General features: G+C 40.9%; 1 protein-coding gene across 2 annotated transcripts in view; it reads right to left on the reverse strand.

The window, feature by feature from the left end:
• Nucleotides 1–706: 706 nt before the first annotated feature.
• PROM2 (prominin 2) overlaps nucleotides 707–16,529 on the reverse strand; it is a 409,319-nt gene continuing 393,496 nt past the window's right edge. Inside the window, exons 22-24 of one of the 2 annotated variants that reach the window (XM_069214431.1) lie at nucleotides 13,449–13,555; nucleotides 9,710–9,800; nucleotides 707–1,847 (exon numbers count right to left, since the gene is read on the reverse strand). In XM_069214431.1, the coding sequence (XP_069070532.1) occupies nucleotides 9,737–9,800; nucleotides 13,449–13,555 (171 nt within the window). In that variant the 3' untranslated portion in view covers nucleotides 707–1,847; nucleotides 9,710–9,736. The remainder of the gene's footprint in view (nucleotides 1,848–9,709; nucleotides 9,801–13,448; nucleotides 13,556–16,529) is intronic. The other variant, XM_069214433.1, reaches the window with a different exon arrangement.

Consider the following 16,529-nt stretch of genomic DNA (forward strand, 5'->3'; position numbering starts at 1 on the left):
TTTTTAGAATACCAAGGTAAGATTATTGAAAATCATTAGATTTCATTTTGTGCTGGTAGTCCGACCGTGGCGGAAATGGCATGATCATAATGTCACGGTCAGACCACCTCTTTGGCGGTGGTCAGACGGCCACCGTGAGGCTGGTGGTCTTAAGACCGCTAGCCTCGTAACAAGGGCCTATATGTAATTTATTACATTTATTTATGTTTATTTGCCCAATTATACTAATAATGTCCATTTCTATATCACAAATGCAAAAAAAATAGTTTTTGGTGTATATTAAATAATAGTTGGTATCCAACTCAATTGTGCTCATTTTATCAAAGGTGGAAGAATGAAAGATTAAGTTAAATCATCCAAGGATTAAAATGTACTTCTAGCATGATACAATAATATGCTTGTAGTAGACACATAATCCACTGAGCTATTTTACTATGGTTGTAAATTTTGCCCGTAGAGTCTCTACAACAAACACATTAACCGTGTGAAAAATGTTACAACAATAAACAAACCCATGACTTGTGGGTTACAAAAGGATCTCTGCAGCAATAACTAATTAAAGAATATTACTACTATAATAATCTATAATTAGGCTACATGCAGTGTTCTTAAAGAGACAAATAAACATCTGAGATGAAGATTTAAACCTGTGACTGGAGACTACGGATAGATCTCTGCTTAAATGAAATAATCACTTGAGGTGTCGTACCATTATTATATGTTTTATTATATTCTGTGACTTGCTTCATATACATGGATTTTCATTATAGTTTCTCAAATCCAATGCTATTTTTAAATGTGGTGCGTTTGGGAACAATGAAGGAAGTCAGAGACCTTAGTTAAAGAGGTTGTAATAAATTCATATACACTATCAGACTGTAAACTGTCAGTGACTCGGCTCGTCGTGACTTTGCTCCGCATTACTCCGCTCCTCAAAACTCCAATTCTCATGGTTCTCATCTTCTGGGCTCTGCTCCTCAGGGTTCCACCTTCTTTTGGCCTTAGCCCAGCTTGTTGGATACACAGAGTACATTTGTTTCCATTGCAAATACAACACATAGGACGGTACACAATTACTTGAATAGAGCAACTCAAAGGCAGTTGGTCAATTTACAAAGTCATTAGCATGTGTACACCCAATTTACAATTGGGTACCACTGCCATACCAACTCCTAAACCCAGAATGTATTCATCCGCCTATTGATCAATTCTTGTGCAATCTTCTTCACCCAGAGGTTATTCCTTTTACTGGTGAGAAAATCATTTGCTCATTACTAAATTTAGAGTTCTTTCTTCCCACAAGTGATGGTTCTTTGTTGAGTTTCCAATACTGTTTGGAAAGATACCTAAAATAAGAAGAGACTGACTCTGGTAAAGAAAGTCCACAAAACGGATTCCAATGAGTACATGCAGAAGTGGACTGAGTGCTTAAGTGCTTGAAGTGCCCTTTAAGTTTCATCCAACTGAATCCACAACTGTTATTCTATAGTAAACATGACAATCTTTATTGACCAGTCCTCAGTGAGTCTTGGTGAATGCCCTGTCCTGTGGAAGAGAATGTACAGCATCCATGCATGCAATCATTGTTGGAGTCTTGCTTCAATGTGATGGGACAAGGCACATTTGCAAGTGTTTGGTGAATAGCAGAAATTCTATTCACACAGTCTCAGGGAAGTCCCCTCTTTGATTGTGAATAATAAAAGTGCAAGTACTTTGTGGGAATACCCCTTATCTTCAGAATTCTTAATGTCTGTGAAGGAGCAGAGAACCCAGCGATGCACACTTGGTATAATGCATCGTGACTTCATGTGGACAGTGGTGTCTCGGCTATGGAGGATGATGGTGAGCTGTGAAAAGAAAAAACAAGATCATTACTTGCTCATCCAACAACGAAGAAAAATTGTCTGATGCACACATAACTGGGGAAAAGGTGATCACATTTTCAGATTCTCAGAGCACTCCATACCCAAATGCTCATCTGTTTAAAGATTCACGGACTGTATGGTACCACATAAAGAGAAAACCAGAGTTCAAGGTGCCCACAACCTCAGATAACGAACATTAACTTGAGTACTTTTCAACATTCCAGAATGTGACCACGCACTCAGTGTCAGAGGTGGTACAAGTTCAAATTGTAGTAAAAGATCACATGCTTAAATTTCACAAGTGACCACATGTTCAGATTCCACTCTTGACTACATGTCTGATTACAAAAACGACCACCTACTCAGATGTAAACATGATCACAGAATCCAGAACATGACCACATACACAGATTTCAGAGGTGATCACATATTTAGATCACATAGAATAAGATGACCAGGTGCTCAGGTACAGCATGTACGTGACCCAGGGGCTTATGTTGTAAGAAGTTCATATTACCCAGTGTTCCGCTTCTAGGAGTTGCCACATACTTGGAATGTAGCCACAAGCTCTGATTTCAGGATCTGACCAAATACCTAGATTCCCCACTGTAGCCACATGCTTTGATTGCTAAGGGTGTCCCCATGCTAAAATTTCAAAAGCAAAGGAGACCACGTGATCAGATCAACAGGAGCCATGAAATTGAGGATAGTTTGCCACATGCTCCAGATATGGGCATGTGATTGTCTTTTACAATTCAAGACATTAAAAGGAAAGCATGCTCAGGCTCCCACATGTACCCATGTGCTCATATCTCTCCTTAAATGAAATAACCACTTGAGCTGTCCTACTGTTACTATTTCCTTTAAATTATTCTGAGACCTGCTCCATACAGATGGATTTTCACTGTAGTGTTTCAAATCCAAACCAATTTTAAAACGTGGTGTGTTTGTGACAATTAAAGTAAGTCAGAGAACTTAGTTGAAGAGGTTGTAATAAATTAAAGCACTCAGTGTCACTGCTGTTGTTAACAGTTAATCATTAATGCTCCCATGAAGCAGAAGCTGGGACCAAGGTATAATTGTGGCACATCTTGTAAACAAACATTTTTTCCCAAAAGCTAGAAATTGTTAAAAACTGAACTCTGTAAATAAAAGCAACAAAACATCACCCAATGATATTTGCAATTGATGCTCGGGCGAGCACGACCTTAAAAGCTTTGCAAAAAAATCATTGGAAACAAATATTGTGTAAAAATATTGTAATGTCATGAATATTGTGGGGCAGAATATTGTTAGTAAGAATATAATTTTTCCAATGCTAAATTTCTGTGTGTAATATAGTTGTATTAAATATTCATTTTTATTTTGTTACATTATATTACTTTTTTTTTTATATATTATTATTTTAAAGTTGATTATTTGCAATTATTTTTAGTATATATTTTTTTTTCCTATGGTAATGTACCTAAAGATCTTTTTAGTTTTATTTGAATAGATTTACTTAGGCACGTGTTGTTGAGTTTGTAGGGGAATACAGTAGGAATTATTTTAATATATATGTTATAACTGTATAAACGTAATGTATTCTTTTATCAAGTTATAATGTTAATTTGAATATTAAAAATGATATGTTTTTGGTAGGCACTTAATAGTTAAATATGGTATTCATAGGTAACTTATTGTTTCAACTGTGAATTTGTTAATTAGATTATTGCTCACATAAATTATTCAATTGTGTCTGATGTTTTTATATTCATTAATTGGACTATGTTTTAGTCTTTGTATATAATAATTCATTTTATAGTACTTTTTATTTAATGTGTACTATTAATTTATTTCTGGTATTATTTTGTTTGTTTTTGCTGGTGTTGGGTTTTTAAGGTAATAGGGTAAGAAGGGTCTTAATATTATTTTAATCTATAATGTTAACTTTTAATGTAATTTAAAATATAAGTATTTATTTTATATATGTAAATTATATAATGTTAAAATATGACATATTGTTTGTTTGTTAAAATATGCTTTATGTTTATTTTTTAAATTGAATTTTTTTTTTTTTCAGTGAGATGTGGAATAGTAAATCTGACCTCTCTGAAGTCCAACACTTTGCCCACTGCTGCTCAGAGTGGAGTGGGAATAGTAAATCTGACTCCTCTGAAGTCCAACACTTTGACGGACGGGAAAGCCCGCCCGTCAAACTCCCCACAGGGTGACCACCGCCTTAGTGGTGACCACCCCACCAGACAATTAGGTGTTTCCTACTAGGCCGACAGGCAGAAACCTTGGTTTCCATCCGTCAGCCTAGTGGGAAACAGGCGGCAGCATTGTCTCTGGCTCGAAATCAAGCCGGCGGCAATGCTGTCGCCTACAGGGTGCACCAGCATCCTCACAATGTTCACTGTCTGTACGGCAGACAGTGAACATTGCGATGGTGCTGGGCAGGGAGACCCCTGCACTGCCCATGTAAAATGTCTGGGCAGTGCAGAGGCCCCCTTGTGGCCCCCTGCACCTGTTCTCTGTCAGCCTTTTCATGGCAGTGAAACCTCCATGAAAAGGCTGACGGAGAATGAGGTTGTAATCTGCAGGGCAGCGTTGCCCTGGCGGATTACGATCTCCACCCACTGTCAACCCGTCGGGATCACCAATCCCAGCAGAGACTGTGGCGGTCAGACTGCCACAGCAGCGGCGGACCTGACCGCCGCTGTGGGGCTGAGGGTCTTAAGAACGCCAGCCTCGTAATGAGACCCTTAGTATTGTGAAATGTTTATGGTTGGTGATATTATATCAGGGTGAAACTTTAAAAAAAGCACCTCCAAGATAGTTAGGGCCTCATTATGAGTTTGGAGGTCCCACTGCGGGACCGCCAAACTCACAGGGAGGAGTCCACCTCCATGGCGGTGATGTCCCCACCGAGCCTATTACAATGTTCCCACCAGGCTGACTTAGGACTGCAAGCCTTGTAAGGAGGCCGATAGTCACTACAGACGCTGCACATGGCTTTGGATTTGGCCTTTGGTTGTTCCTAATTGAAGATGGCCTTAAGGAACGCTCCTTGGCTGCACCTGATACCCATACCCTTTTCGTCTGAAATCTGCAGCATACAGCCTAAGGTGATGAGCTTCTGGTTTGGGTGTAAAATTTATGTTGTAGGTGCACATGAACTTTGACAGTGTACAGCTACCCCATTTTTATTTCATTGACACCAAAATGCAAGACTTCACAGACCCGATTATGTATGGACTTCGCCTGCTTGCAGTATTTACTGGCAACTTGGTGAAGCTTTCAGCCACACTTTGCAACTATCGATCAATAGTATAATTTCATTTCATCAGTAATGTCATGCTAGAGGCCAGGCCATGAGTAGTGCATGGTGGGGACGAGTTATGATTTGTCAACATTTTTCACACCAATGTTCACCATCATTAAACAACCAATGCAGAACGCAGTATTGAGGCCCGATACTATATAAAAGATGCAGATAAGACACCATTTCTCATTTCTTGATATCTCTTTTCATCTCCCCAAGGAATACGTTTGTTACACTTTTGCGTGTTGATCTTGAATTGTGTGTTGAAGATAATGGGTTGATGCCCACTGGACAAGGAACATTTAGGAGGGCCTTCTAGATTAAACCATCATTTTATGCAAACATCCACACTGAGGTGAGTAGGTGTCTTTAGCCCCGTTTTGGGCATTTTTGCCTTGATTGCATATGGTAGCTACGTCTGTTTCACAGAAATAGCTATGGCATTGAGAGAAGTAGTATACTGTGGCTGTATATGACTATATTGGGGTCTAAACATTGACCTGAAAAATATGAGACCACAAAATCCATTATCGCTATATTGTCAGAGACGTTTTAAGGCAATGGTAAAGCGGGCAATTACCCGGGGCCCCCAGCTTCTAACGGGCCCTATTGTCAGAAGTCCCCTACTGGTATGCATAAAAACAGATTAATGTTTAATTTGATAGCTGGGAATACAATTTATAACAACCTCATGCAGTTGCTGGAAAAAAAAACAATCTTCCTGTTACATGTCTCCATACTCCACCTAATCCCTTCTACCTCACCCCTCTATCTTTATCTCTATCTATCTAGCTCTAGATCTCTAAGTACCAACCCCTGCTCTCTTAAAACTTTTTCTACCTCACCTATGTTATCCCACCTCTCTTAATACATGTATCTGTCCTACCTCTAGCCAGAGAAGTGTAAATAAAGAAAGAGGAGATCAAGGATAAGGCTGGGACGGAGACTTAAGGAGAAAATTATAAGATTTCCCCAGAAGGAATAATGAATATCCTTAGGGTACGCTTTGATTTTCACTACTGCAACGGAAATGTCAGCAAGTGATTACCAGTATCTAGAATTAGCAATTAAAGGTAAAATTTCAAGCGTTATGTGCTTATGACATATTTTAATATTGTCCACTAATTCCGTAAACTTCCACTAAGTCACCCTTACTGGGTCTTTCCTACAAAATGAAGAATGCTGAGTTCAATGTAAAATATTATTGTTTTAAGACAATAATTCTAGCTAAAACGCCAAAATGGGTACATCAATGTTTGTTCAAGCTTTCTGTTGGTACTATATGGCTGGTAACGACCAGGCAAATTGAGGTTTTCTGCCGATTTGTAGCCCTTTTTCTAAAGTTGTAACATGCATTCAAATATTGTTGGGCATCACAAGGACTTAAGTCCTCTAAAAATTGAAAAAATCTGTTGTAAACAAGGGGCCTCAAATATGTCTGACGTGGAGCCCTAAAAATCATCAAGATCGCACTGTGCCCCCCTGTCTTGCATTTCCTCTGTGAACGTCCAATACCAAAAGAGTGCCAGACTTTTCCTTAGACGTATGTGATATGTCTGCACTTACTTTGGAGTAATTTCCAGTGAACACGTTCACTTGTTGAATTTCCACCAGCAGTGGCATACATTAGTGCATTTTCCACATGAGCTAAAACAGTTCCTCCTGACGTACAAGGTAGGTCTTAAGAAGGATTTCTGGAACTACGCATTAATGGAGGACCAAATCATGCGGTAGGATTGAATTAAGTATGTGGCAGGAAAGGGGGCATAATGGGACAGATTCTATGGCACGAACATATGGCTGTTTTGTCATTTCAACAGACATTTCAACACACATTACCGCTTTCCAGTTAAAGGCTACCTCCATTATAATTTACTACACCAGGTGTGGTGCTTCTTTTAGTAACTTTCAATCCAGTTGAGGTAGAAACCATTTTTATTTTTTCGAAATCTGCATGTAATACATTATGTGGAAATAGCAGTAAACCCATAAGAATGTGGAAAATACTTTGGACACGGAATCACATTATGCCAGCGCTCTGATCTTAAGGAGAGGCATAGTAGTGGCTTTCTGTCCTTTGTTTCAGTGTCCAAGAATCCCTCAATCATCTGAGAGAAGTAATAAAAACCAGTGTCTTCCCTAAAATAGATACGACCTTAGTGAGACTTGCGTTAAAATGTGACAAATCAGCAATAGGATGGGAAACTGCCCAGTGAGCATTGTCTTCAATGAGCTAACATACGTAAACACAGGCATTCCATATGTTGTTTATGTTGAATGCACAAATAAATGCCTAAATGTTGTTTATCATATTTACGCATGCCTTTTGATAATGCAGTGGTTGTTTTCAGATGTAAAATAGTCCCTCATGTATTTCAGTGGCAGCACTTCCTGGAAGGTGGGTTGGATACATGAATAGACATTAGAATGAGGCGAGAGAATTATATTCTTCTGAGTAGAAACAAGCCCGCTCTGTGTATATTTTAAAGAATAGGTCATGGTGTGTCATTCAGACAGCTGTGATGTGAAGTTACACCTAAAATTATTAAAACGATATTTTGCTGCAACTGTGAATTTCCCTCATTATTGTAGCACCTGACTTCTATGTGCCAAGGAGAGATACATGTACTCTTTGGTTTCTGATAATGCCAGGAAGCATCAACGTGTCAGAATACCTGCACTGATACAGGTTCAATTTAGACAGATGTGTTTGCATTTATTTGTTAGGGATGGTGTGCAAGATAGTTACCAGAAACCAGACTAGTGGTGGACTACAATGAACAGCCTGGCAACAGTAAAAAGAGTGCTTCCAAAATTTGCACATTCAGGATGGTCAGATGCTCCCCAAGGTATGAGCCCCAGGCAGTTGCCAAAATGAACATAAATTCCCATTAATCTTAACACAAACGAATGACATTAAAATGGGTCAGACCTAAGTCCACCAATTATTTTAAAAACTACTATTACATGGCCTGCTGTGTTAGAAGTGCACAGCAGCTGCTCAGAATATGCAGATACAAGGATCCCCAAAAAACAAGCATACTAACTGTATGCTTGGGGGACACTTCCTCAAAGGAGCTCAAGAATATTGCACACTAGCATGATCACTGTGCTAAAACCTCGCCTTTCAAGAATGTATGACACCAAGTGGGTAAGGATGATTCTAGTGAACAAACACTTCTTTAAAGTCCTCCTAAGTCCAAGAAACCGCACGGTATTTAAAAAGACCAAGCAGGGAACAGCAAACAATTTTAATGGCTGATTGATTTGGGAAAGTCCCTAAAAGAAGGAGAACCTTATATGATCTGTGGTTCATGCCAGCCTCACAAGATCCACAGGAGCCACTTAATTACATGAATATTTCGAATATCAGGGGGCAGTTAACTAAGTGATAGGACTGTCTCACATGATCCTTAATTGCAGACCAAGCATGCAGGATTGTAAGAGGCCCGTGATCCCCACGTGACACTAAGGATTAGGTCACACTTGCAGAATTAGTAGAATTATAACGCCTGCATCCAGAAAAGGAAATGGACAGGATAGCCTTCCAAGATGCTCAGAGATATGTCAACCGCATTGAAACCCTTCAAAGGCAGGCCAGACTTACAGATCCACAAGGGAAGATCAACATTACAGACTCCTCAAGAGAAAGACACAATACCAAAATACTTAGGGACAGATCTGTCATAATCAGGAATGAGTTAGGCTAACGGTATCCTTAGGAACAGGTAAGTCTCATTCTCAGGGGCAGGTCAGCTTGATGGATCCGTCGGTGGGTGTCCATATTTCTGGATCAATATTTCCTGCAGACACCTAGAAAGTGACATCTGCCGCTGGTGTACCACCCCAGAGAGGCACGAAATTGTGGTATCAAGGGGTGTGTGGGGGTGTTGGGGCACCTAGGATATCTATAAGGCCAGTATTGGACTCCAAGAATGGTCCAGATCTGGGTTGTGTGAGAAATCTGTCAGTTAGTTGTTGAGGCACAGGGAGGCCCAGGTCTGGGGACAGAGGTTTAATATCTTTGATGACGGCTTTGGGCCCCATTAAGGGTTATGTTGACAGGCTTCTTTGAAAGGTTATCAGGTGACTTGGCACTAAAGGCCAATCCTGGATTTTCTTCTGCAACGTAGGAGTCCTGTGATATCAACGGAGCTGTTATTGTTACTTGAGAAGCACAGAATGGAAACAGGAACTCTGATATCTGTTAGTATTTAGTTGGGCTAATTCGAGGTGTAGTGTCTCTGTGATAGTGAGCAAGGAGCAATTGAGGACCCAATTGGGGGAGCCTTTGTAAAACTTGTGAGGCACATTCAGATATACGAAAGGGACTGGTTGTGGAGGTACTTTTAATATCTGTAAACTGCAGCCCCAGGCTGTCTAAGAGCATGGAATTCTGTGGAGAATTACGCTAGGGGTCACTGCGACATCTTTGCGGTGGATCCCGAGAAATCTGACGATCAGCATTCCTTCAAAAGATGTGAGGTATCACCCAAAGGAGGCTCAGAATTGACACCGGAGTGGACACAGTCCTCACCTCAATTTCTGTTGGCAGAAACAGGTCTCACAATTCTACAGATTTCACACGGGGAATTCTAAATAAATGCTCCTCTTCTGCATAACGGAAGCTGCGGAGAGAAAAGAGAGAGCAGGGACGTGAAGGAGAGGGGCTGAGAAGGAGAAATGGTTTGAAAAGATACCAAAGAGATTAGAGGAAGAGCTTGGATGTTGAGGGTGGGGTGGAAGCAACAACAATGAAAGTGATGAAGAGCTAAGCCAAAAGAAACAGAGTTTCTGCTAGTAAGAGGATGAATAGTGTTAATAGAGATAAAAACAGACGAAGCGGTCGTAATGCTTGCAAAGTTTTTCTCTTTGCCACATCTGCACGTGGCCATCAATTCAGCAAAATGCCAAAGGTAGCAGAAGTTTGATCACGCACACTGTTTCCTCAGGAACATAACATGACAGCGTGTATTGTGACCTTTGACCCTGACTCTTCCCAGGAAGAAATATCAGATGGCCCTAACCCACAGGGCATTCCAATAATTGACATCACTGAATTTCCACAATAACTACATGATTAGTATAACAAGACAGCAATGATAAATGCCTATTTTAGATACCACCTATATTTTAATGAGAGTATTGACATGATATTCAATGGGAACATTACTCATTTATTTTTGTATTACGTGAAAAAAGGTGTTTGTTTGAAGAGGAGGCAATAGTGCCTCAAAGCACAGGACAGCACTGGGAACCTAACACCTATTTATTACAAACTGTCATGATTTAATTGCTCTACTACAACATACCTCAACAAAAAAGTATTGTTAAATCATAGACACAGGCAAAACGGAGTTTTTAAAAAACAATTGCAGTTTTATCTCACTATAATAATTGATGTGGACCATATATTGAATATCAACTATTTAACTGGCTTTACTTCTTACTTAATATATTTTTATTTATTTTCAGTTGAAAGGCACTATCACTCATACAAAGCACAGAGGGGAAGGTATTCAAACATTTTTGGTCTATTGACAAATGTAAACTTGGGTGTAAAATTATGTTATGACCAAATTTCCCTTTAAGAAGTTTCTTAATGTTTACCCGTGAATATCATTGTCTTTATCAAACTGGAAAGGGCTGTATATTTACTTCAGCCAACGTTTGGCGTGAAAACACTTTCCAGAGAGGGAAAGGAAATAGATTGCCCCCAAGTTTGATGGCTGATCATAGGAAGGAGCTTCTCCTCGAAAGTGGCCGCCAGTAATTTTAAGAGAGAGGGGGTCGGGGCAGGAATAGGTTACACACTTACACATACACCTCGTTCACACCCATTCATTCATACATGCACTCACACACGCATACACAACACTCACTAACAAGTACACATACATTCATACATGCACGCACCAAACTTAAAAAAATAAATAAATAAAACTTACCTCAACAGTTCCGACAGGGAAGCCTTAGAGGTCCCAGGAGGGTTGGGACTGCTGCCTTCCCTCAATGGCTGGCCTAAGGTCAGCCAATGAGGGAAGGCAGCATTCCCAACTCGTCACAGAGTGGGATGGGGTCAGAGAGACTGCTGTTCCCACCCCACTCTGTAACGCGGTGTCACTGATTGACACTTGGCCCTGGTCGCTTCAGGACTTAAAACTGAAGCCCCCAGGTCCGAAGCAATCAGTGATGTTCCCCCTCGACATGAGGCGGAGGGCCGCGAGGCTTACGAGGTCATGCCCACAGGGCAATGACTTCTGCAGCCCAGCAAAGTTCAGCTCAGGCAGCCAGGAGTCTGCACATTTAGCACATGTCCATCTCCTGGCTGCATGACCTGAACCAGAAGATTATCTGTCAGGCTGACTTTTGTTCAGCCTGACAGATACTCTTCAAGTCAGGAAAAGTTAGGGGGCGTGGTCCCTCAACCCTTAGGGATGGGCTGTTGCTGCTCATCGGTTTAAAATATTTTTCCCATGGAAAAAAAATGTGCATTTGCACAGGAAAGCAAATCCCCTGTTTGGCGTTCTCCTCCACAGAGAACTCCTTTCATACAATATGTATTCACAACAAGGAAATCATGTAATATCACAAAGAACCTGCATGGAAACCTCTACCAGACTCAGGGTTCCATGTCGATTTCTTGATTAGTTTCTCAGTTCCACAAATTAGGTCATCTCCACTTGAAGTAATTTTTGTGTGTAGATTTTCTTCTTCTTTGTGATTTGACTTTTAATCTTCACAGTAACGAAACACGGCAACAACTTGTTTAAAATGTTTTTGGTTGTTAATATAATTTTTTAATTAATTTGAAGAGGGCACATTTCACTGTTGAACTTATTTATTTAAAAAAACAAAGGGTAATGTCCAGGCACCAGTGGAAGCTGGAGCAGGTAAACAGTACTCATGAAGAGAACGCTTCTCATCTCTTCTTGACACTGATTTTGCCACCTTTAAGACTTTGAGCATAAAGAGAGTGCCAGGAGTCACAAAGGGCCAACGAGGGGTATAAGTTGCAAACCCTGGCACCCCTAAATGACGTCCATGCATCTGTGTGATAATTGTGACTTTTGGCATCAGTTTATGTTGCATACAGCTGTATTTAGGGTTAGCAAAATAGTTCTGCAGAAGATATTGTTTGCAGAAAATATTTAGGGCCCTATTTACAAAGCCATTCGCTCATTTAAAACAAGCAGAAATGGCTGTATATTGGAGTGCTAGTTAGTCACAACTTTGCAGTCATAAATCCTTTCACTCTTGCAGGTATAATCCTCTACGTGCAGATTCATGACTCTGTTTGGTTAATCGGGGGACTTAGGACTCAATTACGAGGGCTTTGTTAAGGATGAGGTATTTATCACTAGGGATGGGCAGAACTCTGCAGAATTCCGTTGAGTTACATGAAAAGATTCCAGAGAGTTCTGCAAATCGCCACGTCACACTGTTTCCATTGATTTTTAGTGCCGGGAGCTCATTCTGCGCTGAATAATCAGCTTCAATGGCACCACGCTGTGCTGCTGCTCGAGTTGATTTTGCTGACGCTCAAGTAGATTTTCTACTTGAGAGGCAACTTTCTTACCATGAATAGTCGCAACCACCGGTGACTGTTCGTGGTGAGAAAAACTCACCAGGTGCCCTTCTAGTGCCCTAAAATCATGCTGGGGATGTCAATTCTCGCACACCAACTTACCGTTGCCGTGCACGAGAAAAAACTCTGTTACGCGGCGGTTAGTGGAATTTGGCACGCACCCCATGTTACAAGCGGTGGAGCTGAATTTATTGCCTACTCCTATTTATCACACCTGCTAATTACCATTAATCCAGGGTGAGCTATTTACTGGGTTCACTAAATACCTCATGGATCGGGTTTGTGTGGTAAAATAGGGCATGTCATACATAGTGTTTATTAAACTCATTTCCGCATACATCACATTTTCACACAAATTTTCTCTAGATAAGTTTATCCAGATTTGATCTTCTTAAAGTTGTCAGGGAAAAATTGCTAGAATGGAATTCCAATTTCTACTCAAACTTCTATCTAAGGATAATGAATTTCACAAAACATTTCTGGCAGAAAATCTTTGCACATCCCTAAAAGAGAGGAGAAAGGGAAGTGGGAAAGAGACAAACTGGTTACACGTTGAAAGGAAACGGGGTAGGAGGTGGTGACAGACATGTATAAAATGGACACACATTCAAAGTATGTTAGTATGCACAATATCAGTTAAACACCTGTTGAACATGTACTATAAAAAGCATATGAACTATTCACTCACCTTAACCTTCTCCGAATAGGTCGAAAATATTTTGATGTTTTCACAGCAAAGATGATGCTTGGGATTAGGAAAAGTGTGCACCACCCCAAGGAAAACCAGAAGGAGTTCTGCAAGAAAGATTGGATATGTCAACCTAGCACCCTAAATTGAACGGGAATGTGTTCCACTAAAGAACCATATTACTGCATCATCGTAACAAACAACCAGAAGGGCTCTGAAAAAGAAAGGTTATGATATTGCACCATCCTAAACAGAATAAGAAGGTCCTCAGCAAAAGAAAAGGGACATGTCCTTGCCATTTAAACCTCCAAATAAATCCAGGAATCTTTCTGCAAGAAAGAAAAGATGAATCACTGCAACAACTGACACAGAACCAGAAGGTGCTCTACAAGACAAGGGGCATGTTGCAATACCATCCAAGCACAACTACAAGGCTATGCTATGTTACATTATGGGGTTTTATATAGCGCACATTTGCCATAGTTTTCTTGGTGCTTAGAAGGGATAACCTGAACAAACATGACTAAACAAATGCCCGAGTGAACAGGTAGTCTTTCAGTAGCTTCCAGTTTACAGGGGGAGACAGTTCCAACATTTGGGAGCCAAGTAGGGAAAGCACCTGCCCCCTGTTCTCACTTTCATGAAGCGAGGAAGAGACAGAAGGTGAAAGTCAGAGGACCTCAAAGAATGCATAGGAATATAATGAGAAAGCCTTTCATTAATGAATTCAGGAACTTGATTATGTCATGACTTTAAAACAGTGTAGAATGCCTTAAAACGTACTCACTGAGGCACCAGTAATATGTGCAAACTGTGCAGCAAAGGTATAGCATGGGCTGAACGATGAAGTTTGAAAATGCGCCTGGCAACATTGTTCATGACCACCCACACTTTAAGTAAGGCAGCGTTTGGGGGGGGGGGCAAGATAAGTGCCATTTGTGTAGTCGATGTGATAGAGAATTGTTGCCGAAATCACTGTAAGTAATGCCTGGGTTGACAGAAGAAGGGCCTGCTTCCTAAAAGGAAGGAGCAACATGATACAAGTTGCTGTGACAGTGTTGGCTTGGGGCAAAAGAAATAGCTGGTAGTGAACTATCATGCCAAGACATTTGGCTTGTGAGCTGGGGAGCGCCCGTCTCAGTTAGCCAGTAAAGGTTCGAACGGATGCTGGCTAGAGCCTTGATTATGACCAGCTTAGTCTTGTATGAGTTCAGTTTCAGTACATTTCTTCACATCCAGGCATAGATGAAATGAAGTATTGACTGGGCCTGAGAGTTAGGAAGTGATGAAGACATCCAGACAAAAAGTCAGCAGCATAGTTCTAAACTTTGCATTCCCTACAGGCTAAGGCAGCAGTCAGTGACTGGACATGTAGACTACAAAGAAGAGTGAGAAGGAAGGCCCTTCGGTGACACCTCAGTTCAACGTAGTACTGGGAGAACTGAACTGCCCCATTTTAACAGTCTGGGAACAGCAATGAAGGAAGGAGGTGAACCAAGCAAGAGCCCATTGGGAAATCCCAGCAACCCCAAATGGATCAACCAGAATACTGTGATCAACAATGCCAAAGGTCGCTGAGAGATCCAGCAGGATCAAGGTAGAGGCTTGGTTGGACCTGGACTCCCACCTTATGTCATCAACTGCATAAAGCTTGACTGCCTCCGTGCTGTAAAAAGGGTCTAGATCTAGCTTGACATGCCTGGAAAAAGTTTGTTGAGTGCAGAAAGAGACTAAGAATGCATGTGACACGAGTCTCTAGGACTTTAGAGGAGTATGGTAGTAGGGAAATCGTTCTAAAGTTCTAAATATTTAGGGATCTGACTGAAGCTTTTTAAAAAGGGGGATCACATCAGCCTTTTTAAAAGAAGTAGTGAGTTACTAGAGAACAAGGAGTGATTGGCCAAACTGAGCAGGTGGGGGCTAATAGGTATCTGTTAGTTCATGAAGGAACATAGGGGGCAAGGATCATGTGCGAAACCTGTTTTGACTTTACTTGTGATGGAAGATATACTTTCCATATCAAGGGAAGGAAACACAGAGAAGATGGTTGGATATTTCCCAGGAGGAGCAGAGACCTCTATGGAAGCGATGGAGGCAGCACTGATAGTGATTTCAGTCCCTATCTATGAAATTTGATTCTCAGAGAAAATGTTGAGGGTATTTTAGTGTTCATGGGTAGGCATGGCCTCTTCCGAGATATTTTTACAGTTAGAGACCGCATGGAGGATTCTGAAAGTCTTCTTCTGTCTATTGGCTGCCTGATTGACTCAGTCCGTGAAGCAGGCTGCCTTAACAGTCTGTACCTGGGATTTGTATTTGTACATATAAGCTTGAAATAAAATGGTATTGTTGAGGTCATACTTCCTACACCATTTTCTCTCAACACAGTGCAGAGAGAGCTTTGCCACCCTTAGTTCATCCTTGAGCCAGGTGGCATGCTTTGCGCAGGGGTACATATGTCGCTGAGTTATAGGAGCATATTGGTTAGCTGCTTAACAACCCATTAGTTAAAGGCTTTGGGAGTTTCTTCAACAGAAGCGGACAACAAAGGCAGAGTGTTCCCAGGTGCACCAGATATTCTGGTTAAATCTACCTTATTCCACAATGGCAAGGGATGATTAGTAGGTGAAGGGCAGTAACCAATCGTGGGACGAGGGACAGAGAATTTGATAAGAAAATGGTAAGACACATGGCTTCACAGATTTAATACTAACAAGAGATTGCATGGACCATATTAAATCACAGATGTGACCTTTGCAGTGAGTAGAGTCTCTGAAATATTGAGTAAGAGAGAGACAGGTCACGTAGTCCACATAATCTTCTTTAGCTCTTTAAGACATGGAGTCATACCAATAGTTAAAATCACCTACTACAAGCACGTGCTGGTAAGACGAGCATAAGGTGATCATAAATTCAAAGATTAGACTGTAAAATCTGGGGGTCTGATAGGTTGGGCACTCGATCACCTCCACAGCTGAAAGGACATGTTGTTGTATCATCCCAAACACAATAACAAGGTGGTCTGCAAGAGAGAAGGGATATGTATCAGCACTATCGCAAACTCACCAAGAAGGTAGTTGG

This window comes from Pleurodeles waltl, chromosome 11 (assembly GCF_031143425.1).
Source record: "Pleurodeles waltl isolate 20211129_DDA chromosome 11, aPleWal1.hap1.20221129, whole genome shotgun sequence".
Lineage (NCBI taxonomy): Eukaryota > Metazoa > Chordata > Amphibia > Caudata > Salamandridae > Pleurodeles > Pleurodeles waltl.